This window comes from Pogoniulus pusillus, chromosome 31 (genome assembly GCF_015220805.1).
Source record: "Pogoniulus pusillus isolate bPogPus1 chromosome 31, bPogPus1.pri, whole genome shotgun sequence".
Classification (NCBI taxonomy): Eukaryota; Metazoa; Chordata; class Aves; order Piciformes; family Lybiidae; genus Pogoniulus; species Pogoniulus pusillus.
Genome location: NC_087294.1, coordinates 160,895 through 188,335, shown reverse-complemented (window position 1 = coordinate 188,335; position 27,441 = coordinate 160,895). Strand labels below are relative to the sequence as shown.

The 27,441-nt window shown below is 42.5% G+C and overlaps 1 protein-coding gene and 1 non-coding gene across 2 annotated transcripts in view; one reads left to right on the top strand and one right to left on the bottom strand.

Annotated features, from left to right (window-relative positions):
- HAAO (3-hydroxyanthranilate 3,4-dioxygenase) overlaps positions 1 to 20,508 on the bottom strand; it is a 60,815-nt gene extending 40,307 nt beyond the window's left edge. The window contains exons 1-3 of the mRNA XM_064169155.1: positions 20,335 to 20,508; positions 19,687 to 19,910; positions 9,189 to 9,267 (exon numbers count right to left, since the gene is read on the bottom strand). Of these exons, the coding sequence (XP_064025225.1) occupies positions 9,189 to 9,267; positions 19,687 to 19,910; positions 20,335 to 20,508 (477 nt within the window). The remainder of the gene's footprint in view (positions 1 to 9,188; positions 9,268 to 19,686; positions 19,911 to 20,334) is intronic.
- On the top strand, positions 20,136 to 20,230 carry TRNAI-UAU (transfer RNA isoleucine (anticodon UAU)). Its single transcript has 2 exons — positions 20,136 to 20,173; positions 20,195 to 20,230. It is a non-coding gene; the product is annotated as a tRNA-Ile (tRNA).
- Positions 20,509 to 27,441: the final 6,933 nt, after the last annotated feature.

The window sequence follows — 27,441 nt, the reverse complement described above, 5'->3', positions numbered from 1 at the left end:
CAGCTCCTTCAGTCTCTCCCTGTGCTGGACTTTCTCAAACAGTTCCCTGTCCTACTGTTGTGGAGGGCCTGTAGGCCCGAAAATAGGCTTATTTATGCCTTGCCCTGCCTGGACATGTCTCTCTTCCTGCACCAGAGGTAAACATGTTAAACAAGCACAAAGGGGCACAATAGGCCTGGTGCCATAAAGTCTGTCCTGCCCAGGCTTTAGATTGTGCAAGCCCCCACACGCCCAGCTCGTGCCTGCCTAGTGCTAGGCCCATGTGATTCCCATATTTGAAGTCCAGGCCTGCAGCTTTTGCCTAGTATGGTAAGGTTTGGCTGACTGCCAACCTGATTGGTCATTCTAGTGGCCAATGAGACCATTAACTCTCGGCCCACATTTAATAAATAGGGGTGCACAGGCTCACATGCAGCCTTCCCCACATTGCTTGCTTGCCTGTATATTTCCTTGCAGCGCTCACCTATGCCTGCCTTTCTATGATTACCTGGTGTGCGCCATTGCCACCAGTTGCCAGGAGCAGACCCACTTGTCTGCACACAATCGGCCTGAGTAGTCAGTGTTAGACCATGCTCAGACTGCACAGCATCCTGCCTCTGCACCTGAGATCCTGCCTGGACAGAGCATCCAGAAGGAGCCAGCAGCATAAGGTCAGAGATTGTCATTTCCCCTGAAACCAGAGGATTCCAGCCTCACAGTCCACAGGCAGAGACCCTGAAGAACTGGACACTAGGCATAGGCTGTGACGTAGCTCCGGAGGGTGATTATTGATTAATCAGAATTGTGAGTAAATACTTCAATGCCTCTGTAATTTCTATTACCTCTGCCATAGAGCAGAAAAACAGCTTTCAGCCCATCCTTGCTGGGCAAGTAGTATATGACTCCAAGCGGCATTAAGCCGTGGGGAAAACTCTCTCTGTTGATAGTTTGAATGTTTGCTAGTTGTTATAATAGTTAATGTTTGATATATTCCCACAATGTCTTCATAACTGTGTAGAACAAATATTAATATTAAAGTTCAGTGGTTGGGGAGAGTTGAAAATACAGGAGTTAATAAATATATATATTTTTATAAAATGTCCTCTCGCATCAATTAATTTCTCCCCTCTGCCACAACTGGCACAGGTGGCAGAATACCCCTCCGTGACAGAGGGGCTCACAGCTGGATACAATATTCCAGATGCAGTCTCACTAGGGCAGAGTAGAGGGTGAGGAGAACCTCTCTCAACCTACTAACCACAGCCTTTCTAATACACCCCAGAATGGCATTTGCCTTCTTGGCCACAAGGGCACATTGCTGGCTCATGGTGAAATTTCCATCCACTAGGAACCCCAGGTTCTTTTCCCCTTCACTGTTTTCCAGCAGGTCATTCCCCAACCCATATTAATATATGGGGTTGTTCTTTCCCAGGTGCAAGACTTGTCCTTGTTGAACTTAATTAAATTTCTCCCTGACAAACTCTCCAGCCTGCCTAAGACTTGGTGAATGGTAGCACAGCCTTCCAGTGTGTCAGCCACTCCATCCAGTTTTGTGTCATCAGCAAACTTGCTGACAGTGCATTCTATGCTCTCATCCAGGTTGTACTGAATAGTACTGGTCCCAGTACTGGCCTCTATGGAACTCCACTAGCTACAGGCCTCCAACTAGACTGTCCTAGCAAACCAACTCTCTGACTTCTTCAATCAGTTCACAATCCACCTCACTACCCAATCATTCAGACCACACTTCCTCAGTTTAACTGCGAGGATGCTGTGGAAGACAGTGTCAAATGCTTTACTGAAATCAAGAGAAAGCACTCCACAGCTCTACCATTACCTATCCACCTGGTTATGTCCTCATAAAAGGCTCTCAGATTGGCAAACATGATTTTCCCCTGGTAAATCCACATTTACTGTTTCTAATGACCCTCTTGTCCTTGATATGCCTAAGGACAGCACCAAGGTTAAGTTGCTCCATTACCTTCGTGAGGACGGAGGTGAGGCTGACTGGTCTATAGTTACCTGGGTCCTCCTTCTTACCCTTTTTGAAGATTAGAGGGACATTCTTCCAGTCCCCAGGCACCTCTCTTGTCCAGCATGACTTACCAAAGATGGTGGAGACTGGTCTAGCAATGATCTCCTCCAGCACCTGCAGGTGCATGCCATTGGGACACACAGATTTATGGGTGTCCAAATTACTTAACTGTTCCCTAACACAGTCCTCATCAGCCCAGTCCTCATCAACCAAGGAAAAGTCCTCCTTTCTCATGTCATCCTCTGGGGCTCCTAAGGACAGCCTCCAGTAGTACAGATGGAGACAAAGAAGGCATTTAGTAACTCCACCTTCTTTGCATCTTCTGTCTCCAAGGCACCCACCTCATTCAGCAGCGGGCCTACATTGCCTCTAGTGTTAATTTTTCCTGCAATATACTTGAAGAATCCTTTTTTGTTGTCCTTGACCTCCCCTGCAAGGTTGATTTCCAAGAAGGCCTTAGCCTTCCTAGTTACCTCCCTACATCTTCTGAAAACTGTCCTAGACACTTCCCAAGTGGCCAGCCCCTTCTTTCATGATCTGCAGACTCTCTTCTTCCACTTGAGTTTGCTCAGCAGTTCCCTGACCATGTGGGTCTCCTGGCTCACTTTCTTGATTTCCTGATTGTTGGAATGTTCTGATCTTGAGCTTGCAAGAAGTGATCCTTGAATATTAAACAATTATCACAGGCCCCTTTTCCTTCTAGTAGCCCGTCCCATGGGCTTTCCCATAGCAATTGCTGGAAAAGGTCAAAGTCAGTCCTGCTGAAGTCCAATGTTGTGTTCCCGCTCAGTATTCTGTTCCTACCACACAAAATCCTGAACTCCATCATCTCATGATTACCACAGCCAAGGCTGCCCTCAACCTTCATCACTTCAACCAGACTTGTGGTGGTAGCAAACTAGCCTCAACCCCTCTTTCACCTTCCTCCCTTCTTTGGAGTTGGGGTTTTAGTATGAAAATAGACAAAACCCAGACTCCTGCATGTCTCTGCTTGCCAGGATTTGTCCAGGCATGCCTTTCGGTAAACAAGCACCACAAGTCTCACTTGTGGCTTGCCTTTTGCTATGCTTGTGTATTTTCCATGTTTGGGCAAATTTTATGCTGTACACTAAATTATCCTGTTTTCCTCTGTGCCAATTGGACATTTGGCAAGTACTAAATATGGGTTGTTTTGGTAAACAACAGCATGCTATCACCTTATTTACCTAGAAAGCCTTACTGTGCCACAGCCATTACTAGTGAAAGCTGTTCATGTTTATTGCAGTTTCTGCGTAACAGAAACCAAAACCTGTTTTGCACGTCGTAGTCTTTGCCGGTGAAAGCTGCTGAACTGCAGCAGTTCCTGCATGCACCTCTGCTGAAGCCATAGCTGAAAGCCCTCCCAGCAAGCTGTACCGGCCGCCTTGGCAAGCCAAAAGAAAGCTGCCTCTCTTAGCCGGCAGAGTTGTGGTACCAGCTTGCAGCCCACAAGCCAAAAAGCCACTGAGAGAAGCCTCTGCAGCCATGCTGAGAGAAACCCTTAGTGGCACAAACGCTCCAGAAAGCAAAACTGTGAAACTCTCCAAAGCTTTCAGGCAGTGGTTTTGTTTACCCGTGCAACTGCACGGTATTTTTGGACTATAATACTGCAGCCCTCGAAATGCCCCAGAAAGCGCAGTTGGTGAGTAAACTGCCTCTTTGCCTGTAAAGTCTCTGTAACATTCTTGCCAGCTGCTCTGTTTAGCGGACAATGGGTTCCCCCTCGTGGGGAAGTGACACTTGTGATTATCTCTTTTCTAAACTGTTGCTGTTTCTAAACTTCTGATTTTGCTTAATTTTAAAAAACCTGTTTGTGTAAGTTTTATGGAAGTATTTTACCCGATCGAATACCCGTACCTGTAACTAAGTTGTGATGGGATTTTTTTATTAATAGTTAATACACTTCAAATAATCTTCCTGCCTGGTTAAATACTTGTAATTCATAACAAGAACCTCCTTGTTAGTATCAGGTCCAGTAGCACTCATCTCCTAGTTGGCTCATCCAGGTTATCATCAACGCACTGGAGGAACCTCCTGGACTGTGGATAGCTGGCTGAGTAGACCTTCCAGCAAATATCTGAGTAGTTAAAATCCCCAGTGAGAACCAGGGCCTGTGATTGCAAGGCTGCTGTTACCTGCCTGTAAAAGGCCTCATCAGCTTCCTCGTCCCGATCAGGTGCTCTGTAATGAACACCCACAACAGTATCAGTGAATTAACAGGGAAGGTGGAATTAGGTGACCTACACATTGTCAGTAAAACTTTCCCTGACTGAATTAAAATAGTACCTTTCACTGTAAATTATGGTCTGTTCTTCAAAACTTTTTTGAAAAATGCTTAAGTGCTTCAGTCATCCATCAATCACCTGATGTAACTATGATTAACACAAGTGGCAGTAATTACTGAATCTACTGTTGTGTGTATATTAAACTTTTATCAGGAAAACTGTCAACTAATATCTCAGTGAGTTATAACTCAAGCCTATTTTGCAGGACACTTTGGCTGGTATTGGTATTGTGCTGTCTCTTTTGTCTTTTTCTTTTTTTTTTTTTGTATTAGTTTAATGATGACTAAGATTTGCCTTCTGGGAAAATCTAATCTTTTCCTGCCTCCTGGCAAAATCAAGGCATGAGTAAGGAAGCATGGGTGTATGTGGGTGCACACCTGCATGTATGCAAGTGTGTATGTACGTATGTATATACACAAGTACATATCCATATATGCATAGGCAGTAAGTGAGTAGAGTTCATGCCACCTGAAAAGATAAGATTTTGAAATTGGTCTGTTTTTTCCTGAGATAATCTGGTATCCATTCTCTACAGCAGTACTGAAAACTGAGGAAATTCTCCCTCTATCAGCAGCTTAATCATTACAAGGTGTGGCATTGCACCCAAAACTCCTTCCCCCTCCACAGACCAGGGATGGGGGAAAAACAGAGAAGCACAGAAAAAGGAGCAGGGGAAGGCATCTCCCCCTCCCAGGGCCATGGTCTTTTCCCCCAAGTCATATGCCAGACACAGAACCCCTGTGCTGGGGTAAATCCAGCATGTTGTAGCCAGTTTTTCCCATTTTTTAGGTCATAGTTTTTGGTGCCACTGTGACAACAATTAGCGAAGAGGTATTAAAAAGGGGTGAATTGCAGAGCATGCACTTTCTCTGGTTTGAGTTTTTGCCCCCTGCATGTGTGGTTATAAGCAGCAGCAATTTGGGAAGCATTTTCCAAGGAAAAAGAGACTGCAAGAGGAACACTCACAATTAGCAACACAGCATTGCGAGTAAATTGGAATATTCCTAGAGTCTCTGGGAAATGCCTGCCTTTTGTTAGTGGGCAATTTACTGCTTGTGAATCTATCTTTCCCAAATGCTGTTCCTCAAGTTTTTTTTAAATCATTCCTATATTGTGAAGATATTCTCAACTGAACACTGAACTGGTATAATATTTCCTAAATTTTGTATATAGTTTCGTGGGTGGCAGAGTTTAATAAACAATATATGTCTTCTATTAATTCCTCACCTTACCCCTCTTTATTTGTTAACACAAGGTCTCATGTTTTATATACGTACATTTTTTGCAGAAAGCCAAATTTTTTACATTACTACCATATAGGGATGAAAAGGTATTTTCATCCCTTTTATTACTAAATGTGCTTGTTATTATTATTTCCCCTTATTTTGTTCCACTGATTTTCCAGACATCTGCCATTTCTTTAGGTTTCCTGCTTGCTATGCTGCATCTTCCACCTAGAAATCATTCTTTACCCTAAGCATAACACTTTTTTCATAACACTGCCCAATATAATCATTCAAACTGCAGTTACACCTACGAAAACAAAACTGAAAGTGTCTTAAGACAAAGTTTGGTTTACTTCTCCTTAAATTCCCTTTACTGCAGGAGAATTACACTCTCAGGACCCTCTAAAAGTTGCAGCTTTCCAACCACACATCCCCATGTCTGTACCTTACCATGGTGTTGTGACCTACGTGGAGGACCTGGAACTTGGCCATGTTGAACTTCATAGTTACCCTTTGCCCTTTGACATAACCTTTCCAGATCCTGTTGTAAAGATTCCCTGGCCTCTAGCAGATCAACAAAGCCACCCAGCTAGGTGTCATCTGTAAACATAATGAGGGTGCATTCAATCCCCTCATCCAGACCACTGATAGATATTAAAGACAAAAGGTCCCAGCACCGAACCCTGGCGGACACCATTACTGACTGGCTGCCAGCCAGGTTTATCTCCATTCGTCACCACTCTCTGAACCCAGCCATCTAGCCATTCTTTTATCCAGTGCAGAGTGGCTAAGGCCCAGCTAGAACTTAGGCTGCCACCTCTGTGAAGGATAATAAAAAGCACTGTTATAAATGTATCAATGCTAAAAAGAAGGGCAAGAAGAGCCTCCACTGCTTACTGGACCAGGAGGGGAACACTAACTGATGACGAGGAAAAGGCTGAGGTCCTGAATGCCTTCTTCGCCTCAGTTTTCAACAGCAAGGAGGGAGGAGTTCAGGGCAAGTGGCCTCTTGAACTGGGGGATGGGGTCGGGGAGCAGTGTGTTCCCCTGGAAATTCATGAGGAAATAGTTCAGGACCTGCTGAGCCATCTGGACACCCACAAGTCCATGGGACCAGATGGGATCCATCCCAGGGTGCTGAGAGAGCTGGCAGCTGAGCTGGCCAAGCTGCTCTCCATCATTTTCCAGCAGTCCTGGCTCACCAGAGAGGTCCCAGGAGACTGGAAACTGCCAACGTGGTCCCCATCCACAAGAAGGGTGGGATGGAGGAAGCTGGGAACTACAGACCTGTCAGCCTGACCTCAGTGCCAGGGAAACTGATGGAGCAGGTTAGCTTGGGGGTGATAAGAGTGCACCTGAGGGATGGCCAAGGGCTCAGGTCCAGCCAGCATGGGTTTAGGAAGGGCAGATCCTGCCTCTCCAACCTGATCTCCTTCTATGATCAGGTGACCCACTTGGTGGGTGTGGGGAGGCCTGTGGATGTGGTCTGTCTGGACTTCAGCAAGGCCTTTGACACTGTCCCCCACAGCAAACTCCTGGCTAAGCTGTCAGCCCATGGCTTGGATGGCAACACTCTGGGCTGGGTTAGGAACTGGCTGGAGAGCCAGACCCAGAGAGTGGTGGTGAATGGTGCCACATCCAGCTGGCAGCTGTCACTAGTGGTGTCCCTCAGGGATCAGTGCTGGGCCCCATCCTCTTTAACATCTTCATAGATGATCTGGATGAGGGCATGGAGTCAGTCATCAGCAAGTTTGCAGATGACACCAACCTGGGGCAGATGTGGCTGGGTTGGAGGGCAGAAGGGCTCTGCAGAGGGACCTTGACCACCTGGACAGATGGGCAGAGTCCAGTGGGATGGGGTTCAATAGCTCCAAGTGCAGGGTGCTGCACTTTGGCCACAGGAACCCCATGCAGAGATACAGGCTGGGGGTCGGAATGGCTGAGAGCAGCCAGACAGAGAGGGATCTGGGGGTGCTGATTGCTACCCGCCTGAACATGAGCCAGCAGTGTGCCCAGGTGGCCAAGAGAGCCAGTGGCATGCTGGTCTGCATCAGGAATGGTGTGGCCAGCAGGAGCAGGGAGGTCATTCTGCCCCTGTACTCTGCACTGGTTAGACCACATCTTGAGCCCTGTGTTCAGTTCTGGGCCCCCCAGTTTAGGAAGGACACTGAGATGCTTGAGTGAGTCCAGAGAAGGGCGACGAGGCTGGAGAGAGGCCTTGAGCACAGCCCTACGAGGAGAGGCTGAGGGAGCTGGGATTGGTTAGCCTGGAGAAGAGGAGGCTCAGGGCAGACCTTATTGCTGTCTACAACTACCTAAAGGGTGGTTGTGGCCAGGAGGAGGTTGCTCTTTTCTCTCAGGTGGCCAGCGCCAGAACGAGAGGACACAGCCTCAGGCTGTGCCAGGGGAGATTTAGGCTGGAGGTGAGGAGAAAGTTCTTCACTGAGAGAGTCATTGTTGCCATCATCTGGTCTTGAGCTCTGTGGTAAAGGGTTGGACTTGATGATCTATGAGGTCTCTTCCAACCTTGATGATACTGTGATACTTATCCAAGCCACGTGCCATGAGTTTCTGATGGTGAATGCTGTGGGAGACCGTGTCAAAGGCTTTACTGAAGCCTTTCAGTAGACAATGGCCACAGCCCTTCCCTCGTCCTCTAGGTGGGCCACCTTGTTGTAGGAGATCAGATTAGGCAGGCAGGACCTGCCTTTCATAAACTCATGCTGGCCTAGCAGCCTTATGGCCTAGTTGTCTTGTAAATGCCATGTAATGGGACTCAGCATGATCTGCTCCATAACCTTTCCTGGCACTGAAGTCGCTGCCCATATTTCTCTGGATCAACCTTTTGGCCTGGCAATTTTTGTCCCATCCAGAAATCCTTACTGATAGGCCTCTAGTGCTCCCTTTCCTTTAGGGTTCCTTCAGAGCCAGTGATACCTCTGATTCAGAGAAGTCCTCAGGCCAAGCAGACAACTTCATGAAAAATGCAGTAAAAAAATGATGTAGGTGTAAACTGTTACAAGCCTGATAGGTTTCTACTCTTTCTTCCTATATGCTGCACTTAGCACAATGGCTGCTCACAACACAAAGAAGAAAGACATCTTTATTTTTATGCAGAAGATATGCAGCAAAGGGACTGATCTGAGAAGTACACAGAGATTCTAATCTTTCAGCTTCCAAACCTGAATGAAAGCTGTTTTTGATGACATATTTCACAGAGCCTGGAAACATATAATTTCAAGCCAAAATACTTACATTTTGATTTTCAAAATTCAAAACTATTTCAAACTACAGCTCAACCTCCTGCAATAAAATATCAGTTTAAAAATATCATTACCTTTCCAAAATTTTGTTATAAAATGTTGAATTAAGACATTTTGATGTGTCAGAACACTTTCTCTAGCTTCCTGTTGGAAAAGAATTACAGCAAAATAGATCTGATCTCATGGTCTTGTTTCAAAAGAAATGCACAGACGGTGTATGGTTCTAGTGAATGAGTCTGTTTAAGTCTTTGAGTAGATCTGATAAATATAACAGAGCTGAGCCTGGCACTGCTCATCTGTAGCACTGTAGCTTCAAAAGTAGCTGCATTTTCATCATTATAGATCAATTAAATCAGCAAAGCATAAACAGCCTAAAGGTTACCTCTTCTCCTTCCTCAATATGATAATCCTTCCTTTCATTTGGTCCTCCAACAAACATCACATTTAATTGATGGCGATGCCTAGAAAAGAAAGTGAGATTTTAAAGGTAAAGAATGCTATATAAGAGGCAGAAAAGACAAAAGGTCTTCTCGACAAGAGCTGATTAGAACAGATTCTGTTAAGGTAAAACACTTGGAAAGGTTAAAACTGTTTTTTAAACTTTTTTGGTTTTTTTTTACCAGCTAACTTCTATCTATGTCAATTTTGCTAATGTAGTGCAACATTACAGTGGTTTTGTTGTGTCTGTGGCTAATTCAGAAAAGGCTATCCAGGTTGCGGTGGGTTAGGAACTTAACCCCCTCCAATGAAAATTTACCAGACCTGCTCAGAGAGATTGTACACAAGATAAAGCTGTATTTACAGCAAAGATAAATTTACAACCACATATAAAAATATTTTTACATGTATTTATAATTATATACAATTTAGAAATAATGCAGAAATCCAATCTACCCTTCTGGACAAAGGAAAAAACAGCCAAGAAGGGACCAATGCCATCCTCCCTCTCCCAGGACACAAAACAACCAGCAAGGCTTATTTTTTATCTAGTCAGCCAAGGTTAGTAGAAGAGATTAGAGAGAGAAGCTAAGAGATCCAGTCCCCAAGAGCAAAGAAGCCTTTTTTAATATATTGACTCTTACATACCTCTTAGCAAACCAATGAATGATACAGACTTTATCATTATTATTCTTTTTTACAATCTAATTTCTCTAATTAGCATATTTCACTAAGCCTTGAACCACTATACAGGTCCTTCATCTTAACTCTGCCCCTTTCAAGAGCTGAGCTGAGCACTTCTCTCAGCTGTCAAAAAGAACAGCTATCACCCCAATCATCTATCAGTCCACTTATACTAACAAAGAGGTAAGGTAGCAGGTTTTCATTTGCTTTAAAAAAAAAAATCTCTAAATTAGGCCCATTAGCTGTGATTCAAAGTTTATTCTTAAATTAATTTTGATACAGGAATCAAGGTATTGCGACATCTACTTTTGGTAAGAAGATTCTGGGTAATGCATGGGGATCCTATTGGGCAGAACTACAAGAGCCACACTCCCCTACAGCACAGGGTAGAATGATGTGGCTCTTGGAAGACTTGAGTGAAGCTATTCTGAATAGCTGAACTATTATCAGGCTTGCCTTTAAGAGCATTTAAATGATAAGGAACAACACAGTAGGGAGCAGTAAAGCAGAAGTAACAAGCAACAGTGACAAATTATTTGGTCAAATAAAAGTCTAAAGTTAATTATAATTCTTAAACTGACTATATTCACCATAGGAAGTTATATACATTACAGCACTTGGCTGCATGCCTGTATCCTAAAATAAGAAATCAAAAGCAGAACTGTTTGTACCAGGCAAGTTTAACATTGTTTTCAAGAATGCACTGTAATACTTGCGTCTTACTGAACACATCTGCTAAGGAAGGGCAGGAAGACCAAACCCATAACAATACAGCTAGAAATTAATGACATAAATTAAAAAAAACCCTGGGGAATGAAACAAAAGAAAGGCAATCTCTAAGTATTTTGTAGACTACTGTAGAGATGAGTTGTTGTGTTTTGTAAACAAAAACACATATTAATAGCTCAATAACTGTAAGTGAAAATATTGCTCTAACAATCACTGTCGCTTAACTTTTTGTTTAACAAATCTACCATTAATTTTGTTACCCTAGGCTTTTAGGTGGGTTTTATACAGTAAACAGGCTACTATGGGTTAGTCATTCCTGTAATTACAAATTACATAATGATATCATAAAAAAATTCCAGATAGGAAATAGCAGCAAAAACTTCAATAAATTTGTTTGCTATATAAAGTTGTGTGAATAATATAGTTTCATTGTTAAGAAGAAAAATCATAAGGAAGGAAAACAGTTTCAGTTAAGGCTGTTAAAGTGCAATTAAGAGTATCATCAAGGTTTTGGGGGAGTGAGAATTATCTGATTGCATGCTTTTTAGAATTAGGTGCTAATGAGTGCTCTATTGAGATTTACATACTTTTATATTTCTCTTCTTAACCACGTTATGAAAATGGCATCAGCAAGTAACCTTTTCAAAATATCTCAAGACTATGAAGAATCAGACAGTTTATGACACACACTTAGGTCTCCTTATGGTAAGTATAATATTTTTAATTTAAAGAAGGGTTTTACGAGTGCCATAACTACCCTGTAAAAATCAGCTAGGGTTAAGGGCTCTGATTTTACATTAATTGCTCATAGTTGAGGCAAAAAAGCATTTGCATTTGCAAGACAGTCTCATTAAAATACATCTAATCAACTTGTAGCACTTACACTGTATACTTTTCTTGACTCTGGTTAGACTAAACAGGTGGTGATTCAGGAGGTGATTCAAGAATTGAGGTTTTGTTTTGAAATCCCCAATAGGAACTTAAAACTTTTTATCCTCTCAAGTGTATGGAACATTGCTGAATAAAAACTTAAAAGCCACCGATTTAGATATCAAAGGTCCTTGAAAAACCTACATTTTGACTGATATTTCTCCCTTGAAACACAGTATCAAAAATTATTTAAATTTAACTTAAAGGTTACATCCTTCCAGCCATGTAAAATGCCTCCTCACTCAGCACATAGAGGATCAAGTTTGAAAAATATTTTGGAAATCTTTTTGTCACATTTTGGAAAATCCTGAAACAGTTAGGTAGCATGAGAAGTAGGTGGCTTTCCTTCTTCGTAGGCTGAAGCTACACTGGAAAAAATAGCTGTTTGTGGGTTTGGTTTGGTTTTTAATCTTCACTATTTTTATATATATATAAACATTGCTTCATTGTGACTTCTTGAAAAGTTTACGGGAAAGACCTGTGATAGATGTCATTCAGGATTAATTTCGGGATTATACATAAGTGCTGGTAGTCATTAGAGAACAGTGCAGTAATGACAAAAAGGTTAATCTGACTGGTGAGGAGAGAAAATCATGAATATTCCACATATGTAAAATCCTAAGTTCTTACCTCCATCATTGGTAAATATAGTAATTGATCCACTTTATGAAAAGCTTCACAAAAATATTTTGAAAATGAAAGAAGTGAAAACATTCATAAGGTACTTTTCTTATTCTCTCCCACTTGAAACTACAGTGGTGATGCAAGTTTCTTAACTTCTCAGTTAAACATACAACTGTAATTTCAACAGAGACACCTCAGTAAAGATGTGCCTTTTACCCTATCTTTGTCTTGCAACCACTAATTTGAAAAGTAACCCTTGCACCTATGAATGGAAATTAGTATCACTGCTAGAGTACTGCCCATTCAGCTTTTGATTAGAGGAGGAAGTTCAGGATAGTGCAAGAGGCATATTCTTTGGTGCTTTCTAAATTATTAAAATTGCAAAGCAAGATTATACTTTTTTAAATTAAAAGCAAGAACAACGCTTTTTATTTGCTATATCAATCCTCAGTTTGTGTCACTAGGGAGAAATGTTTGGTATGGAAGTTTCATAGAATCACAGAATTGTTTTGGTTGGAAAAGACTTCTAAGATTATAGTTTTAGACAAAATATATTGCCCTCAACTTTACGGACAAAATGAATCCTCGCTAATCTTTTGACTACAAGGTATCACACACTGAAGTAGTTACACTGCCTCTAGTTACTAGTGCCTCTTCAGTCTCCCTACCCTGTCTTGATAGGTTTGGAAATGCCCCAGAAACCTGCTTCTTCAGTGGCCCTGCCTTGCCTTTCCTTTCCTCCTTATCTTTCAGTACTATGTTCCACCAGTTTTGATCGTTCTGCAGCTTTGGCTGACCTGCAATGTTAGAATTGCTCTTAGCACCTCTAGCAGCGAGTTCAGGTTGCAATTTGGTAGCACTGTATCTGCTAGCTAAATCTTATTACTTGTGGATGCCATCTCCTCTTATTTCTGTGAGTTTATTGTCACAGGGCTTGACTCAAATTCCCTTAACTCAGATTAATTGCCTATAATATACACATATCTTATATTCAAGTTGATCTTTAAAGCTTTTGATGAGTTCTTGCAAAACAAATTTCAATCACTTTCTGGTCTTCAAAACAGCAATCTGACTAACTGTAATCTAAGAGCAGCTACAGTTCCATACTAATCTTTACCATGTACACATTTTAGCAGCTTCTGCTTATTGTTTGGAATATAAACACTGTGTTTAAGAAAAAAAGTAAAAATAATTTACTTACATAAGCTTATTGCACACAGGTGGCAAAAAGGACATTTTGTTTTCTTCTATCCATTTTCCTACATTTACAAGAAGTTCCATGATCCACCAGCTATGACACTTTTGATGGAAATACTAGAGTTTGTGGAGTTTCTGTGAGCAAAGTGCATATGATTCCATCCCCACAGCTCAGAGGATTGGTTGGTAGAAGAGGTGTCTCCAGGATTTCGTGTCAAAGGAGACAGGTTCATCAACCAAAGGTTACTTCATGAAGAGTACTAATGTTCCAGCATCTTAGCTAATAATTGACCAGTGTTTTTCAAATATGTATCTTTATATTGGAGAAAGAATCTGTTTGCAGGAGACTTCTTATTTCTCTTTACTGGTGTATGTTAACCTCTCTACAAAAACCTTCCTTGTTACATAGACAGTTAACTATGAGTTAAAAAAAATGGGCAAGATTTGGATATCCATGCCCCTCAAATCTAGTATAGAAACAGATATCAAATTTAAATGCAAGTAGAGAGCAGTTGCACAAAGTTTAATTACATATATTTAAAGTATTTTTATATGTGCATAACTATATCCAGATATTTCAGGCTTACCAATAGAGCCCATTTCCTTTTCATCATAGCCCCTCCACCTTTTTAGGCTGAATGTTTGGAGATGTGTGTTTGAAAACACTGGGATTTTCTTCTGACAAATAACAAAGTTGTCTCTTGCATTTGTAAGATCTAAAGCATGTGTCCATAAGCATTCATTGCAACATGATGCACTCTTTGCCAGTTGTAGAACTGCTTGCTGGAGAGCTGAACTTGATTCTATGATGCTGTCATGGAAGGCCAAATTAGGCCTAAACATGTCTTGGCTTGCCCAGACATGTTTTCTGCTCTCCCTCCTTCTGCTGATGGTGGAAGCAACCACGAGGAAGGAGGACAAAAGGCCTGGTGCCTCTGTGTGTGTCCAAACTTTTTTTACAGGGAACCCACACTTGTTTGTGTTCTGCCCTAAAAGGTACAAGTAAGCCCTGACTTCACCTAATATGATTAAGCTTGGAAAACTGCCATTCTAATTGGCTGATCTAAGGCCAAAGACCCATTAGACTCAGGCTGCATTGACAAAAGAGAAAAGCAGCTAAACACAGCATGCTGCTGCACTGCTTATGCCAGTGTGCTTTTGCCTTAATGTGCTCTCTGCTTCTGGCAGTGCTCTGTCATTCTGCCTCACTGCTGTTGCATCTGGTTGTGCTCTGAAGCATTATGTCTGGTAAGCTATAAGCTAGACCTGCTGCATGATATCAAGCCCTGATGCTTTGGATTTGTCTACCTGGAAACATGCTGTGTCAGAATTTAATTACATTAAATAAACAGTAAACTAAAAACTTCAAGACATTACAAGATCTTAGAATGTTTCAGTTATTTTAGACATCCAGCTTTGTCTTCTGATTATACACTGTGCTTAGAGGGTGAACATGCTTTGTTTAAGAGAAGTATATATTTAATGGTTTTACAGCTGCTGGACTGTAGAGTTAGCACACTGGAACAGTATGAATTGGTAACCTTATACTGTTACTATCTTCCAATGTGAGTTTGAACTCATACTATTCTTATTCCACTATTTGTGACTCCGTTTTACCTTGACCTCTAGCACTTCTTGGTAGTTTAAACTAATTATTCAACTGATAAGAAAAATCCATTTATTTTGGCGTAAAAAGATACACATATGGATTACAGTTCTGGTATATTAGTACAATCACAATGAGACTGTCAACAATTTCCTCTTAAATAAGCCAAAAGTAATTAATTTTACTCTATTAAAAAAACCCAAAACACAAAAAAACCCCACACAAACAAAAAAACCAAACCCAACCTAACATACTATTTATTTAGTACATGAAAGTCATTACACTGTTTTTGAACCCACAGAAAGGAACGCATCAGTGCTTTCTGTATGGCTGACTACTAACACATTATTTAGCTGCAAAGGAAGGAGATCTGCTATTAAAATGCACTTTGTTTAGCGGTTTGTGATTCAGCCTGGTAGGACCAGAAGAACTGAACACTTTATTTTAATGACCAATGTTTTTAAAGCTCTGCCTCATCACTAGTAACATGTGCCATAGAGCAGGACTCCATTTGTTAGGCACAAAAACCAAGAGATTGCACAAAACCGCAGTCTGAAAAAAAGAGATTCTGGAACTGATGGATCCAAGCCTTGTTCACCACAATATTAACGTGCTAGTTCTAAATGTAGGGCTACTATCTGCAACCCCTAGTCCAGTCTCTACTTTCTTTCACTAGGCAGAATACAAGGTACTACTACCTGCACAAAATACTGTCACAGGCTGATAAATCTATTTTGTGGCTAAAGCGAGGCATGCAAAACTTCACTCAGACCTACTCAAGGTAGAAAAAAAAATGAAGTTCTCCTATAAAGTTCACAATTAGTATGAAACAGAGGTTATTATCATGAGGCAGCATTTTTTGCAACCTTGTGAAAATAAAATGATTTGAAAAAGGCAGTTAATGGTCTCTTCGTGCATATAAGAGGCACAAGGGAAAATTGCTTGTTTTTTTGTTGTTTCTTTTCCATTTGGGTTCATTGGTGGTTTTGATTGTGGTATTTGCTTTGATTGTGGTGTTTGCTTGCTTGGATTTTGGTTTTTTGTGTGTTTAGGGTTTTTTTGTTAGTGGCTTTTGTTTGTTTGTTTTGTTAGGGGGGAGTGTTTGTTTTGTTTTGAGGAAGAGGAATGAGAAATAGTTTTGATGACCTGGAAGTACTGGGCCTTGAAACCCAAGTTCTGTGAAGTGTATTGAAGAGATGAGGAAAAAGCCAGTGTTGCAGTATCTGTGAGACTCAAGTACATACATACTTTTCTCACTACTCTACTTTACAGTGAATCTTGACATCCATCGGATCCTGTTCTAGTAAGCTGAGATTTCTGCTCTCGTTTTCAGCTCAGATCTTTCCCTGTATGCAAAGGTAAGTGTGATGGTTTGGGCTCTTACCCGCCCCCACACACTTTGTATTTGCCCCAGCTAACTCAGACAGACCCTGGGAATATAGATGAAGCAATTTATTTACAGCTAGCAGAATTTACAAGCAGCTATTTACAATATATACAGTTATATACAATTATATACAGAAATATACAAAGGATAAACAATACAGAAGCACAACTCCCCTCCCAGAAACCTGAGTCCCCAGGAGGGGCTCTCAAACCACCCCAACACCTCCCCCGGCCCTCTCAACCTTACCCCAGTTCTCAGGAAGAAGAGAGGTGCAGCCAAGAGGTTAGGGAGCAGGGTTAGAAAGCAGTGATGTTAGAAAGATGTGTCTCGGTCTAAGGCAAAGGCAGAAGAAGAGACAAAATGGAGAAAGTTTTACTTCTTCTTCCCAGAGCTCTCAGCAAGACTGTGAGAGAAGTTGACATCAATTGTTCTCATTTCACTGCCTGTTATCTAGTTCTTTTACCAAAACATTCCGGCTTGCTTCAAACTAGCACAGTAAGGATTCTATTTGTCAGCTTCTGCTGCCAGAGAAGTACAAGACAACTGAAGCAAAAAACTGCTAAATAAAAATAATACATTGTTTGGATTGAGGGTGAAGGAAAAAAGTGGTAGTGGAAAAATAATGAGTTTAGGACAGCACCTACTCTATTTTGTTACATACCTTACAACCACTGAACCTATTGCAAACCTAAATATATTAGCTGATGTGCAGCAAGCAGGATATGTTAACAAAAATCACATAAGCTAAACATTGTGTTTCTGGTTAGGGCAGGTATCAGGTTTGTTGGCAGGGATTTTTATTTGTATTAAGTATACTTGGTCACTTTTCTGTAACTCTCAGGCGGGTTGTTTTGGGTTTTTTTGTGTTTTGCTTTGTGTGTCCCCCCCCTTTTTTTTTAATGTCTGAAAGACCTGGTGATAGAGACCTAGAATGGCTTAGACACCCTTGCAAGGGGAGAGGGAAACAGATCATAAAGCCAGCAAATGTGAGTGCTGATTGCTCTGCTCTGCCCATTCTACTCTTGGAAGAAAACAGCATTGTGAAAATTACCTCTTAAGCCTTGAGGTCTTTTCATATTTATTGCTTAGTAGTAGTGTTCTGAAAAATCTTCACCAGCAATTCAAGGGCAAAATCCTTTTAGTTTCATTTCAGCTTTGCCTTTCTGTCCTAAATTGATGTACCTACATTGGTGCTAAAATAATGGAGCTAAGCTGAAGTGATTCCTGCTAGCAGCAGGAAGCAAGTAACATTCTGTGGCATTATCACAGCTTTAACTTCTGCTTTTCAACCTTTTAGTAGTTTTTCTTATTTTTTTTTCCTCTTCAATATTGTGAAGAAATGGAAAAAGGAAGGCAGAAATGATTAAACAATCCATCTCATCTGGTTGAACAGACTTTCTAGTTGTGGTTGGTTCTGTACTTTTTCTTCTTTGTGAACAAATTAAAGTACTATTTAAGTATGATTTAAAAAAATACTATTAAAAACCCTATGTAGTTGCTGAAAACAAAAATTCAAGTCAGTAACAAACCTACTACTTGAAAACAAGTGGTTATGTTCCCACAAACTTATTGATGTAGCCAAATTTCACTGCTGTACTCACATAGTACCAAAGCCTCAGTCTCTGTGAGCACAAATGCAAGTGAATCACACAGCATGATAAAGGAGTTAAAGATCCCATGAAAACTATTAGTACTTTTACCATTATTGTTACTTTCATAAGACGACTGATTAAAATACAACAGGTAGTGATTATCATCTATTTAAACAACAAAATTACATTCACTGAAAAACCCTCTTGCATGAGCCTAAGGTTAAATCTCCAATAAAGAGCTTGCTTCAATTTTGATTCTTTACCAAAACTATACTTGTTTAGACAAAAGTATGTTCATGGCAATCTGGCTGTGGCACAGAATACTTTATTTTCTACTGTAATAATGTGCTGCTAAGGATAATGGAAGCAGCTGCTGTGTTCTGGTATGGCAGCTAAACATATGCAATGACGGAAAATTTCCCTAAGAAATTAACTGTCAGTTTTCTCTTTTTGTCCATAACCGGCACCTTCCTCTATGGTCAGATACAGTATTTGCATGTTACCTCACCTGTCAATGGCACGTACTGTGCTAAGAATATTCTAAGTAATGCACACACTAACAGTACCAACAGCAGAACAAGTCCTTAGCAAGTGAGAAGCACTTCATCTTTCAAAAGAGGAGGTGATAGCTGGAAGATCAGTGCTATTCGCTGTAACTTGACTGAGTGCCTGCCACCTGCTGCTGTGCCACCAATAGCTCATTTTAAAGGCCAGAAATCCAAGCACTGTGTAACACTTTCCACAGCCATCCACCCTGTAATTCAATACCCTGAGCTGTAAGGGAAAAAAAGTACTTAAATCAGTAACCCAACAGGGCTTTTTAGAGTAACTATGGGTGTTAAAAAAAGAGGACATCTCTACCTCAGCTGTGTAACAGCGTTGGAGCATTGGTTGGGTTTAAGTATCTGTTGACTATGTTTGCCATCTTCCTGCCATGTAAACGTAAGATGGATCTGACTACAGAATGAGTCCATGTTAGTGGTGTGCTTTAACAATAAATGTGCACAAGGCCATTTTCTTCTACTTTCTGAGCATGCAATAAATTGTATATACACTGTGCTGTTTCTAATGCTAGCCTTTTAGATCTATTCACCATTTTCACATCATAGCACCTGATTCCACCCTTGGATTTTAAAAAATAGCAAGACAAAACCTTCAGGTATTGAAATAAGCAGTTTAAACTCTGTAAAAATTACATCTTTATACTACACATACTCTGCTTTGTAAAGCGAGCTGAATCCAGTCCAGAGGTAAAGTAAGCAAACCCTCTGTGAATTATCCTGATAGAATATGCCCATTTTTTTTATTTCTATTAACTATCATTCAAAAAAATACTTTAAAATGATCCCTTTTAACATGCAGTATGTATTTTGAATGTGTCAAGGCACCCAAATGCGGTCGAGCAGCCACGCAGACTGTGAAGCCCCAAGGTGTGCAGTTACTGATACGATAATAATTTAATGTACTGTCAGTCACTAGCTCCCTTCTCTCTGCCTCACACCTGAACAGGACAGAAGGGTGCTGTCTTAGCAGCTAATGTATTTTAGCAAAGGCCGTCAGAAGGTTTAGTTTCGCACGACCAGAGGCCTGGTTTGGGGCCTGCCTCGTTCCCGGAATACAGAGCTGCAGAGGTTGCTCCAGCTGACAGCAAAGTGAAGCGATCAGCGGGAAGGCAAGAAGCAGCCACACTTACCTCAGCGCGGGGGCTGCGCAGGCGGCGGCGCAGCGCCGCGCCGAGCAGACAGGGGTCAGCGATCGTGCCCCGCCCCGCGCAGCAGGGCCCGCCCGCCTGGCGGAGTGGGCAAGGCGGTCCGTGACGTCGTCGTCCCGCGCGCTACTTGCCCTTATGCTGGCAGTCCGCGTGGCAGGGAGACGTGTTGCGGGAGGGCTTTGTCCCTGGTACCGCAGCAGTTCGCCCTCTCACTATGCGAAGCCCGCACCCCCCCGCCCCCGAGCTCGGTTCCGGCCTCTCTGCACCGCTGTTAATAGCTGTTAAAGAGGAAGACGCAGCCCAGATATGGATCCGGGGAAGCCTACGGCCGGCGCTGCCCCACCTCGGGCGCAAATGGAAAGTTCCCGGCTGTTTTCCAGCCGAGGACTCGTAAGCCCTGGATAAAGCTTTCAGGAGACGGTTGTGTCAGGGCTCCAGTGGCGCAATCGGTTAGCGCGCGGTACTTATACAGCAGTACGAAAGCGGAGCAATGCCGAGGTTGTGAGTTCGAGCCTCACCTGGAGCACCGAGCTTTTTGGAAAGAAATGGGGATGTTTTTTTTAGGTATGGCTGAACTCTGGAAAGAGGAAGAATTCAAGAACGGTTCAGGGAGAAATTGTGTAGCCGTACCGGCAGCGCGGGGCCAAGCGTGAAGCCGAAGGCCTCCTGCTGCAGGTCGGCGTTTCTAGGAGTGGTTGATGAGCTGGAGTCGTGGGCGTAGCACCCGGCGGCACGGGGAGCTAGTCGCGCTGGTCCACCGAGGGAATGCTGCCGGAAGGAGGATTCTGTTGTCAAAGTGTGCATGTTTGTGTTTGCAGGGATATGTGCTTGCACGCCAGTGTAAGCAGTTTGTCAGTGTGGCATAATGAACGCCCCTTGTAAGAGCTGCTTGAGTGAACTTGCGGAAGTAAAGATTATTTTACACTGCTTTGCTTAATACAGACTGCATGTAAATATTGCCTGGTGTGGCCACTGCAAGTAAAAGGTAACGAATTATCCCCCTTTATCTCCTTCAGCAGTCACAGTCTTTGTCTTTGTAATGCTTTATAAATATGTGGACATAGTAGGAAGGAAAATAATTTAAATAATTTCAAATTTATTTTCGCAATTTGAGGTGTGTCAAGGGCATGGGAAATGGGCAGCTTCCTGAAAGAGAAGTTTGTGCTGACTGAATGTGGAGGCCCAGATCTTGAGAACCTATCTCTGTGTTAACATCTAGCCTGCTACAGTCAGTGCAATTTATGTCAAAAAGTTCGCTGAGACCCTCAAGACCACACAGCCAAAGTTTTCATTTATTGCCCTAATAGGCACTTTAGTGTTTGTTCTGCAGACTTAACTCCTGAAGTGCCACTTTAAGATTTTCAATTGCCATTTCTTCTCTAGCCCAGCTACCATTTTGCTCCCTCTTAGTTTTGCATTAACTTCATTGATGTCAGTGATGGTGTGGTCACACCTGAAATGTGTGCTGTATCAATAAAAGCAATTGTAAATCAGCAAGAGAGAACTGTAATGTTATTGGAGGGTAAATAAAATTCATCCTTTGCTTGCACTGAGATTTCTCATTTTCTCCATGCAGGAGCACCATATCCCAGTGCTGCAGATCACAAACTGCACAGGGGAATATTTGCAGAGGTACTGTAAATAAGAATATTAAAATGCTACTTTTAGGAAACTGGAAACAAGACAACACAAAAATCCAGCAGAAGGAGAGGGATTCCATTCTCTGAGCAGAGACCACTTTTCAGAAACTGAGTGTGGAATCCAGACCTCCTCACTCCTTCTCCCCTTTCCCTTTTGTGTCTGCCTCCAGCCACAGGTGATGGCTCCTGTACTCCCTCACCAAGTAGGAACTGCTAGTTTTGCATTTGGGGTCTTGCTCTGGTGTTCTTGGCAGTGGTGGTGCAATTTTTACCATGTAAAAGATGCATGAAACTAATGTTGTTCATTGTGTGCACAGGTTTTTTTTGTGACCTGCCTCTGTTGTGCCAGACAGCAGCCAGGTCAGTGAGAGCTGCACAGTGGTATGGCCTTCTTCACAAGATCTGCTTCATCCCCTTAGTTCTGCATTGGATTTTACTCTCACTCCAATATGATATTGGTTTAGAAAAAACAAACAAAATCACCATGTGAGGTGACACTGTTTGTATTCCTGCAGCAGAGGCCTTACCTCCTGATTGACTCCTATGCCTGGCACTTCAGGGAAACATTTTCTGCTATGGGAATTTCACAATGAAAATCATGATAAATCAGGACAGTTTATGAGGCTAAAGTCTCTGGCTATCACTTGCAACTTTTCCCTGAAAATTGGGTGTCTTACAGGCATAGGAAAAGAAGCACTAAAGCGTTTGGGGGTTTTTGTTCCTCCTTTTCGGTCCTGAGTTGTTGGTTAAGGCTTCAATGCTAGTTGGTGGTGACTTGCATATATATAACTGTGTATATATATATTGATACATGTATGTGTAAAGACACCTTTACACCATTCTGGGCTCTAGAGGTCCCAATGTCTCTGTGAGAGTGCTATCACCTTTTCTAAATTTTTGTTGTATGCAGTTGATGTATTTAGAAAACTCTGAGCTATGCAAAGTGCCAGCTGTACTAATGTGATCTTGAAAGAAGTAGTCCCTCCATCCTCCTCCCACCTCTTCACAGAATTACAGAATCACAGAATGTTAGGGGTTGGAAGAGACTTCAAAAAATCATCTAGTCCAACACCCCTGCCAGAGCAGGATCATCTAAAGTAGGTCACACAGGAACACATCTAGGCAAGTTTTGAATGTCTCCATTCAAATGGGCAGTCCGTTGCATCATTCTATCATTCTCACAGTGGAAAAGTTTTTCCTTATGTTTACACTTTGAAAACCAATTGCTAGTCACTGCTCAATATTCATCACTGTCCTGGTGGACAGTGGCCAAGGCCTTAGCATCAGCTTGGGAGCAGCTGGTGAGAGGCATAGACAGGTGATAAGTGCTTCTGGAAGTTCCATTGGGAGGAAAAGCTTCTCCATGGTGAGCCTTGGGTGCTGCCTTAGTTGTCTATGGGCCTGCCTCTTTTAGCCTATGTTATGTTTTTCATTTCTCTGTTAATTTGTCTGGTGTAGATGATGTGCTTGCAAGCAGCTCCTCTGAAATCTTTCCAGGGTCCATTTTTAGAAGATCCCTCTTCTTTAATTATTTTTTTGCTCTTCATTTAATGTTGAGTATGGACCGTGCATAGTCTACAGATTTATTCTAGCCACTCTGACATCCCACTGACCATGAATGGAAGAGAGCTGTCATAAAGACACAGAGAAATGTTACATGTGTGTTGCCTGACCTTCGAGAGCTAGTAGCAGTCAGGTTAGGAATTTGGCTTAGCGTTTATCCCCATGTGTTCTTGTTGAAATTGAGAATCTCACTGGAATGGGAGATTCTGTGTCTAGGAGATGGAAAGACAGGGTCATACAAGATAGCCCTTCTTGACATTTATGTCTAGAGGTGGCAACTTTTCTTTCTGGTATGTTAGTAAAGTTTTGGTGCTTGTGTGTTTGCTTAGCTCATGCTTCTTCCCATGTGTCAGTGTGGAACTTTCTATAATATTGTGTTTGCCAACAAATTCCAATATCCTAAGAAATACCTATAAAAGTTATGATAAAAGACCCGGGCCATATAGTTGTTTTGAAACTGAAGGTAATAAATATTTCTAGTGTTAACTTTACAAATGGTAGCTAACCAAAAAGAGTTTGCTCTTCGTGAGTTTTCCAGTAGATGGCACTGCGTCCCATAAAGTGAAAAAGACATCCTAAAAGTAGAAATCATAGCATCAATAGAATGATTTAGGTTGGAAGAGACCTCAAAGATCATCTAGCTCCAACCCCCTGCCATAGGCAGGGACACCTTCCACTAGAACAGCTCACTCAAGGCCTCATCCAGCCTGGCCTTGAACACCTCCCGGGAGGGAGCATCCACAGCCTCCCTGGGCAACCTGTGCCAGTGTTTCACTACACTCACTGTAAAGAAGTTCTTCCTATCATCTAGTTTAAATCTCCCCTCTTCCAGTTTAAACCCATTATCCCTCATCCTGTCATTATGAGACCTCGTAAATAGTCCCTTCCCAGCCCTCCTGTAGGCCATTCCAAGGTCTCCTTGAAGCCTTCTCTTCTGCAGGATGAAAAGCTATAACTCTCATAGCCTGTCCTCATATGAGAGGTGCTCCAGCCCTCTGAACATCTTCATGGCCGTCCTCTAGACTCTCTGCAACAGTTCCATGTCCTTCTTGTGTTGGGGGCTCCAGAACTGTACACATGCCAGTCACTTGCCAAATGCTCCATTGTGCACGACAGAGAACAATATGCAAAAGTTTGTGACTTGCTTCAAAAGTCCATTAAGAGGTATAGATGAGAGTTGTTTTGTTTGCTTGTTTTAGGTTCTCTTCCACCACCACCTTATATATAACATCTTGATGGCCTTTCTGGTATTGAAATGTCTTTATTAGTTGTATTTGGAGGTGGGCGAGATGTGTATCTTGTTTTTGCTGTACTGTGTCAAAGTACTAGCATAACAGGTCCAACTTAGATTCTCTTGAGTATTTTATTTTTAAAGAATAGTTGGTGTTAGAACATTCTGTCCTGCCTGAAGTCCAGATGCCTGCTTCTCACTGAGGGTGACCATGCTATGGAGGTGCTAGACTTGGAAGGAGCTTTTTGGAGGAGAGGAACAAAATTAGGGTGGGGAGGGGAAGAGTAAGGTTGAAAGGCTGAAAATTACAGGGCTAGTTAGGCTAAAACAGGCCACCAAAAGGAGGAAAAGTGAAGAGAACTTAAAAGAAAAGCAAACTCAGAAAGAGAAAGGGTTCTTGCATTGCACTCTGAAACTAGGAAATGGGACATTTTAAGGAGGGAACAAAAATAAAAGAGAAAAAACAGGGAGACGAAATTATCAGAGAATAGAGGGAGCAGCAAGGAGGACATAGATAAGGGCCTTTAACAACCACAACAACAAAAAAATCAGTTTGTGTTGCTATAGCTGTGTGGATGTACTGCCTAGAGTAGTGAAAAACAAATGAGTAAATGTTAGCCTGTCAAGCCAACGAAAGATGGAGTTGCTGTAGAAAGCAAACTGGCCTGCACATCTTGCTCAAGGAAGGAGTGATCTCAAGAGGCAGGAGTTTGCTCTTTGTGTATTTTGAATGCTTACTTTAGTGTGCCAACGTAAGAGACCCCTTGGTCTCTAGGAGTTTGAGCTGGCGTTGAGAGAAATAGAGCTCAGCTTGCTGATATAGAAAAGGAAGGACATTAACAATCAGTACTGGGTATTTGTGCTTATTTTTCTTGCTTATGCTGTGTCTCAGTTCTAGTTTAAACTTCCCAGAGACTCAAATATAGTTAATGGAACCAATAACAATTTATAGGATGCCTTTCTCTCTTCCCTCTTCTTTGCCAAAGGAGTTAGATGTAGAGAGAGGAAAGGTAAGCACACCCAAATAATCTCACCTTGATTTGGAAGCTAAAAGAAGAACATTTTAACAATAAATAAAGAGGTATTTGAGGTAGGGAAGTTACAAAAGGTATAGGGAAGGGAAAACAAGGTACAGAATATATATACAACCAGATTTGATGGCAATGGTTTTGTCCGCCTAGTGGGTAATGGCCACATGGTAAAACAAACAGTACTAGGAAACAGGATGGTGATGCTGGCAGTCAGGGAGGCAGGGCAAGAGAGGGAGAAACAGGGAGTTCCTCGGTTTTTATACAGCAGACTAGACAGGAAGTGGGAGTAGGCTAACCACCACACCTGGTAGTGTTCGGACCCAGCGCCCTGGGAGGGGTCAGGAGGACCTGGGGTCAGGGTCAAGACCACTCCCCCAGGAGGGTTAACCCTTTACATTCTATCCCTTGGTTAGACCATTTCCACTTTCCTGCAGACAGTCTCCTTTTCCAAATACAGGAAAATGTGTCCATGTAGTAAGAGTTCTTAAGTCCTTCTTGGTCCCTGGCTGTATCCCAAAGTAATGTGCTTCTCCGGTGCAGGTTGGTGAGGTGACGTGTGAGCAGGACAGGAACATGGAGTAACGGAATCATGAACAGTTCTTCCCTTTCTTGAGGGAAACTCAGGAAAAAAAGTCTTTTCCTCTGGAGGGAAACATCAGAAACAGTCTTTTGCCGTAGGGCATCAGGAAAACAGGTGCAGGTGAGATGTGTAGACATTCTTCTGGATTGCTGCTTGTGTGGTGTGGATTCTGTTGGATGTGTTGTGGTGATGATGTGACTAGAAAAGAAACTTATAACCACTTAGATCTATCATACAATTATTATACAACTATTACACAAGGTTACATGTTACCAACCCCAAGATTAGACCTTTTCAGCCAGAGTGAGGTTTCTCTGGGGAATACACTGAATAGTACCAGTTTCAAGCATTACCCAGTATGTGTGACCAGGACCCTCAGCAGAGAGTCCCTTTGATATGTTTGCCCACCCCAGAAGCAGGAGAAACCCACAGTTTTCCCCAATAGATTACTTTCACAGACCACAGAAACTCCATCTCCCTCAACTGTAAGCAATAGGGCAGATTGAGCAAGACCAGCTTGATTGACTGATCCCCTGCTGTTCACCAGCCAGGTGGCTTCTGTTAGGTGTTTCTCCCAGTTTTTGAAAGTTCTACCCCCCATACCTTTCAGAGTGGTTTTCAGCAGGCCATTGTGATGCTCAATCTTCCCTGCAGCTTGTGGGTAGTATGGGATATGGTAAACCCATTCTATCCCATGTTCTTTTGCCCAGGTGCTTATTGAGGTTGTTCTTGAAATGGGTCCCATTGTCTGACTCAGTTCTCTCTGGAGTACAGTCTCTCCACAGGATGTGTCTCTGCAGGCCCAGAATGGTGTTCTGAGCAGTAGCATGAGGTACTGGGTAGGTTTCCAGCTAGCCAGTGCTGGCCTCCACCATGGTTAACACATACTGTTTGCCATTGTGAGATCAAGTGATGTAATCCATCTGCCAGGCCTCCCCATGCTTGTGTTTTGACCACCGTCTCCTGTACCACAAAGGCTTCATGCACTTAGCTTGCTTTATGGCAGCACAGATGTCACAGCCATGGATAACCTGAGCTATGGCCTCCATGGGTATGTCCACGGACCTGTCACAGGACCATTGGTATGTGACATCTCTTCCTTGGTGGTCAGAAGAGCCATGCACCCACCCAGCTAAGAACATTTCACCTTTGTGCTTCCAGTCTAGATCTATCTGGGAGATTTGGGCAGCCACGTTAGCTTGGTGATTGTGCTGCTGTTCTTCAGTGGCTCTGCTCTTGGGGATGTGAGCACTTGACATACGGAAAATGAGACCTCACAACACACAGAGTTGTATCAGGAAAGATATGTTTTTAGTCAGCGCTGGGTGACAAGGGGAGGTTCTCCTCCAAAGTAACACACACCTTCACCTGGTTCAGTGCTGGCAAGCGCACCCCAAAGTAACAAGTCGTACACCGATATGGTTAGATCATTGTTCTCCATTTATTGCTTTCTGTGTTTGGCTTATATTCCCTCAGCAGAGAGTGTCTATGTATGGCACTTGCTGATTGGTACATGTGGAAGGTACAGATAGGCTTAAGGCTATGTGTGAGGTACAGATAGATTAAGATTGTATAAACAATTTGTAGGGTCAGCCTCCTGCTGCCAGCAGACCCTGCCTCCTTCCAGCTGGATGTGGGTGTTTGCTTCATTGTCTTAGTTCCTGCCTCTGGGATGGGCTCAAGGACACTCTG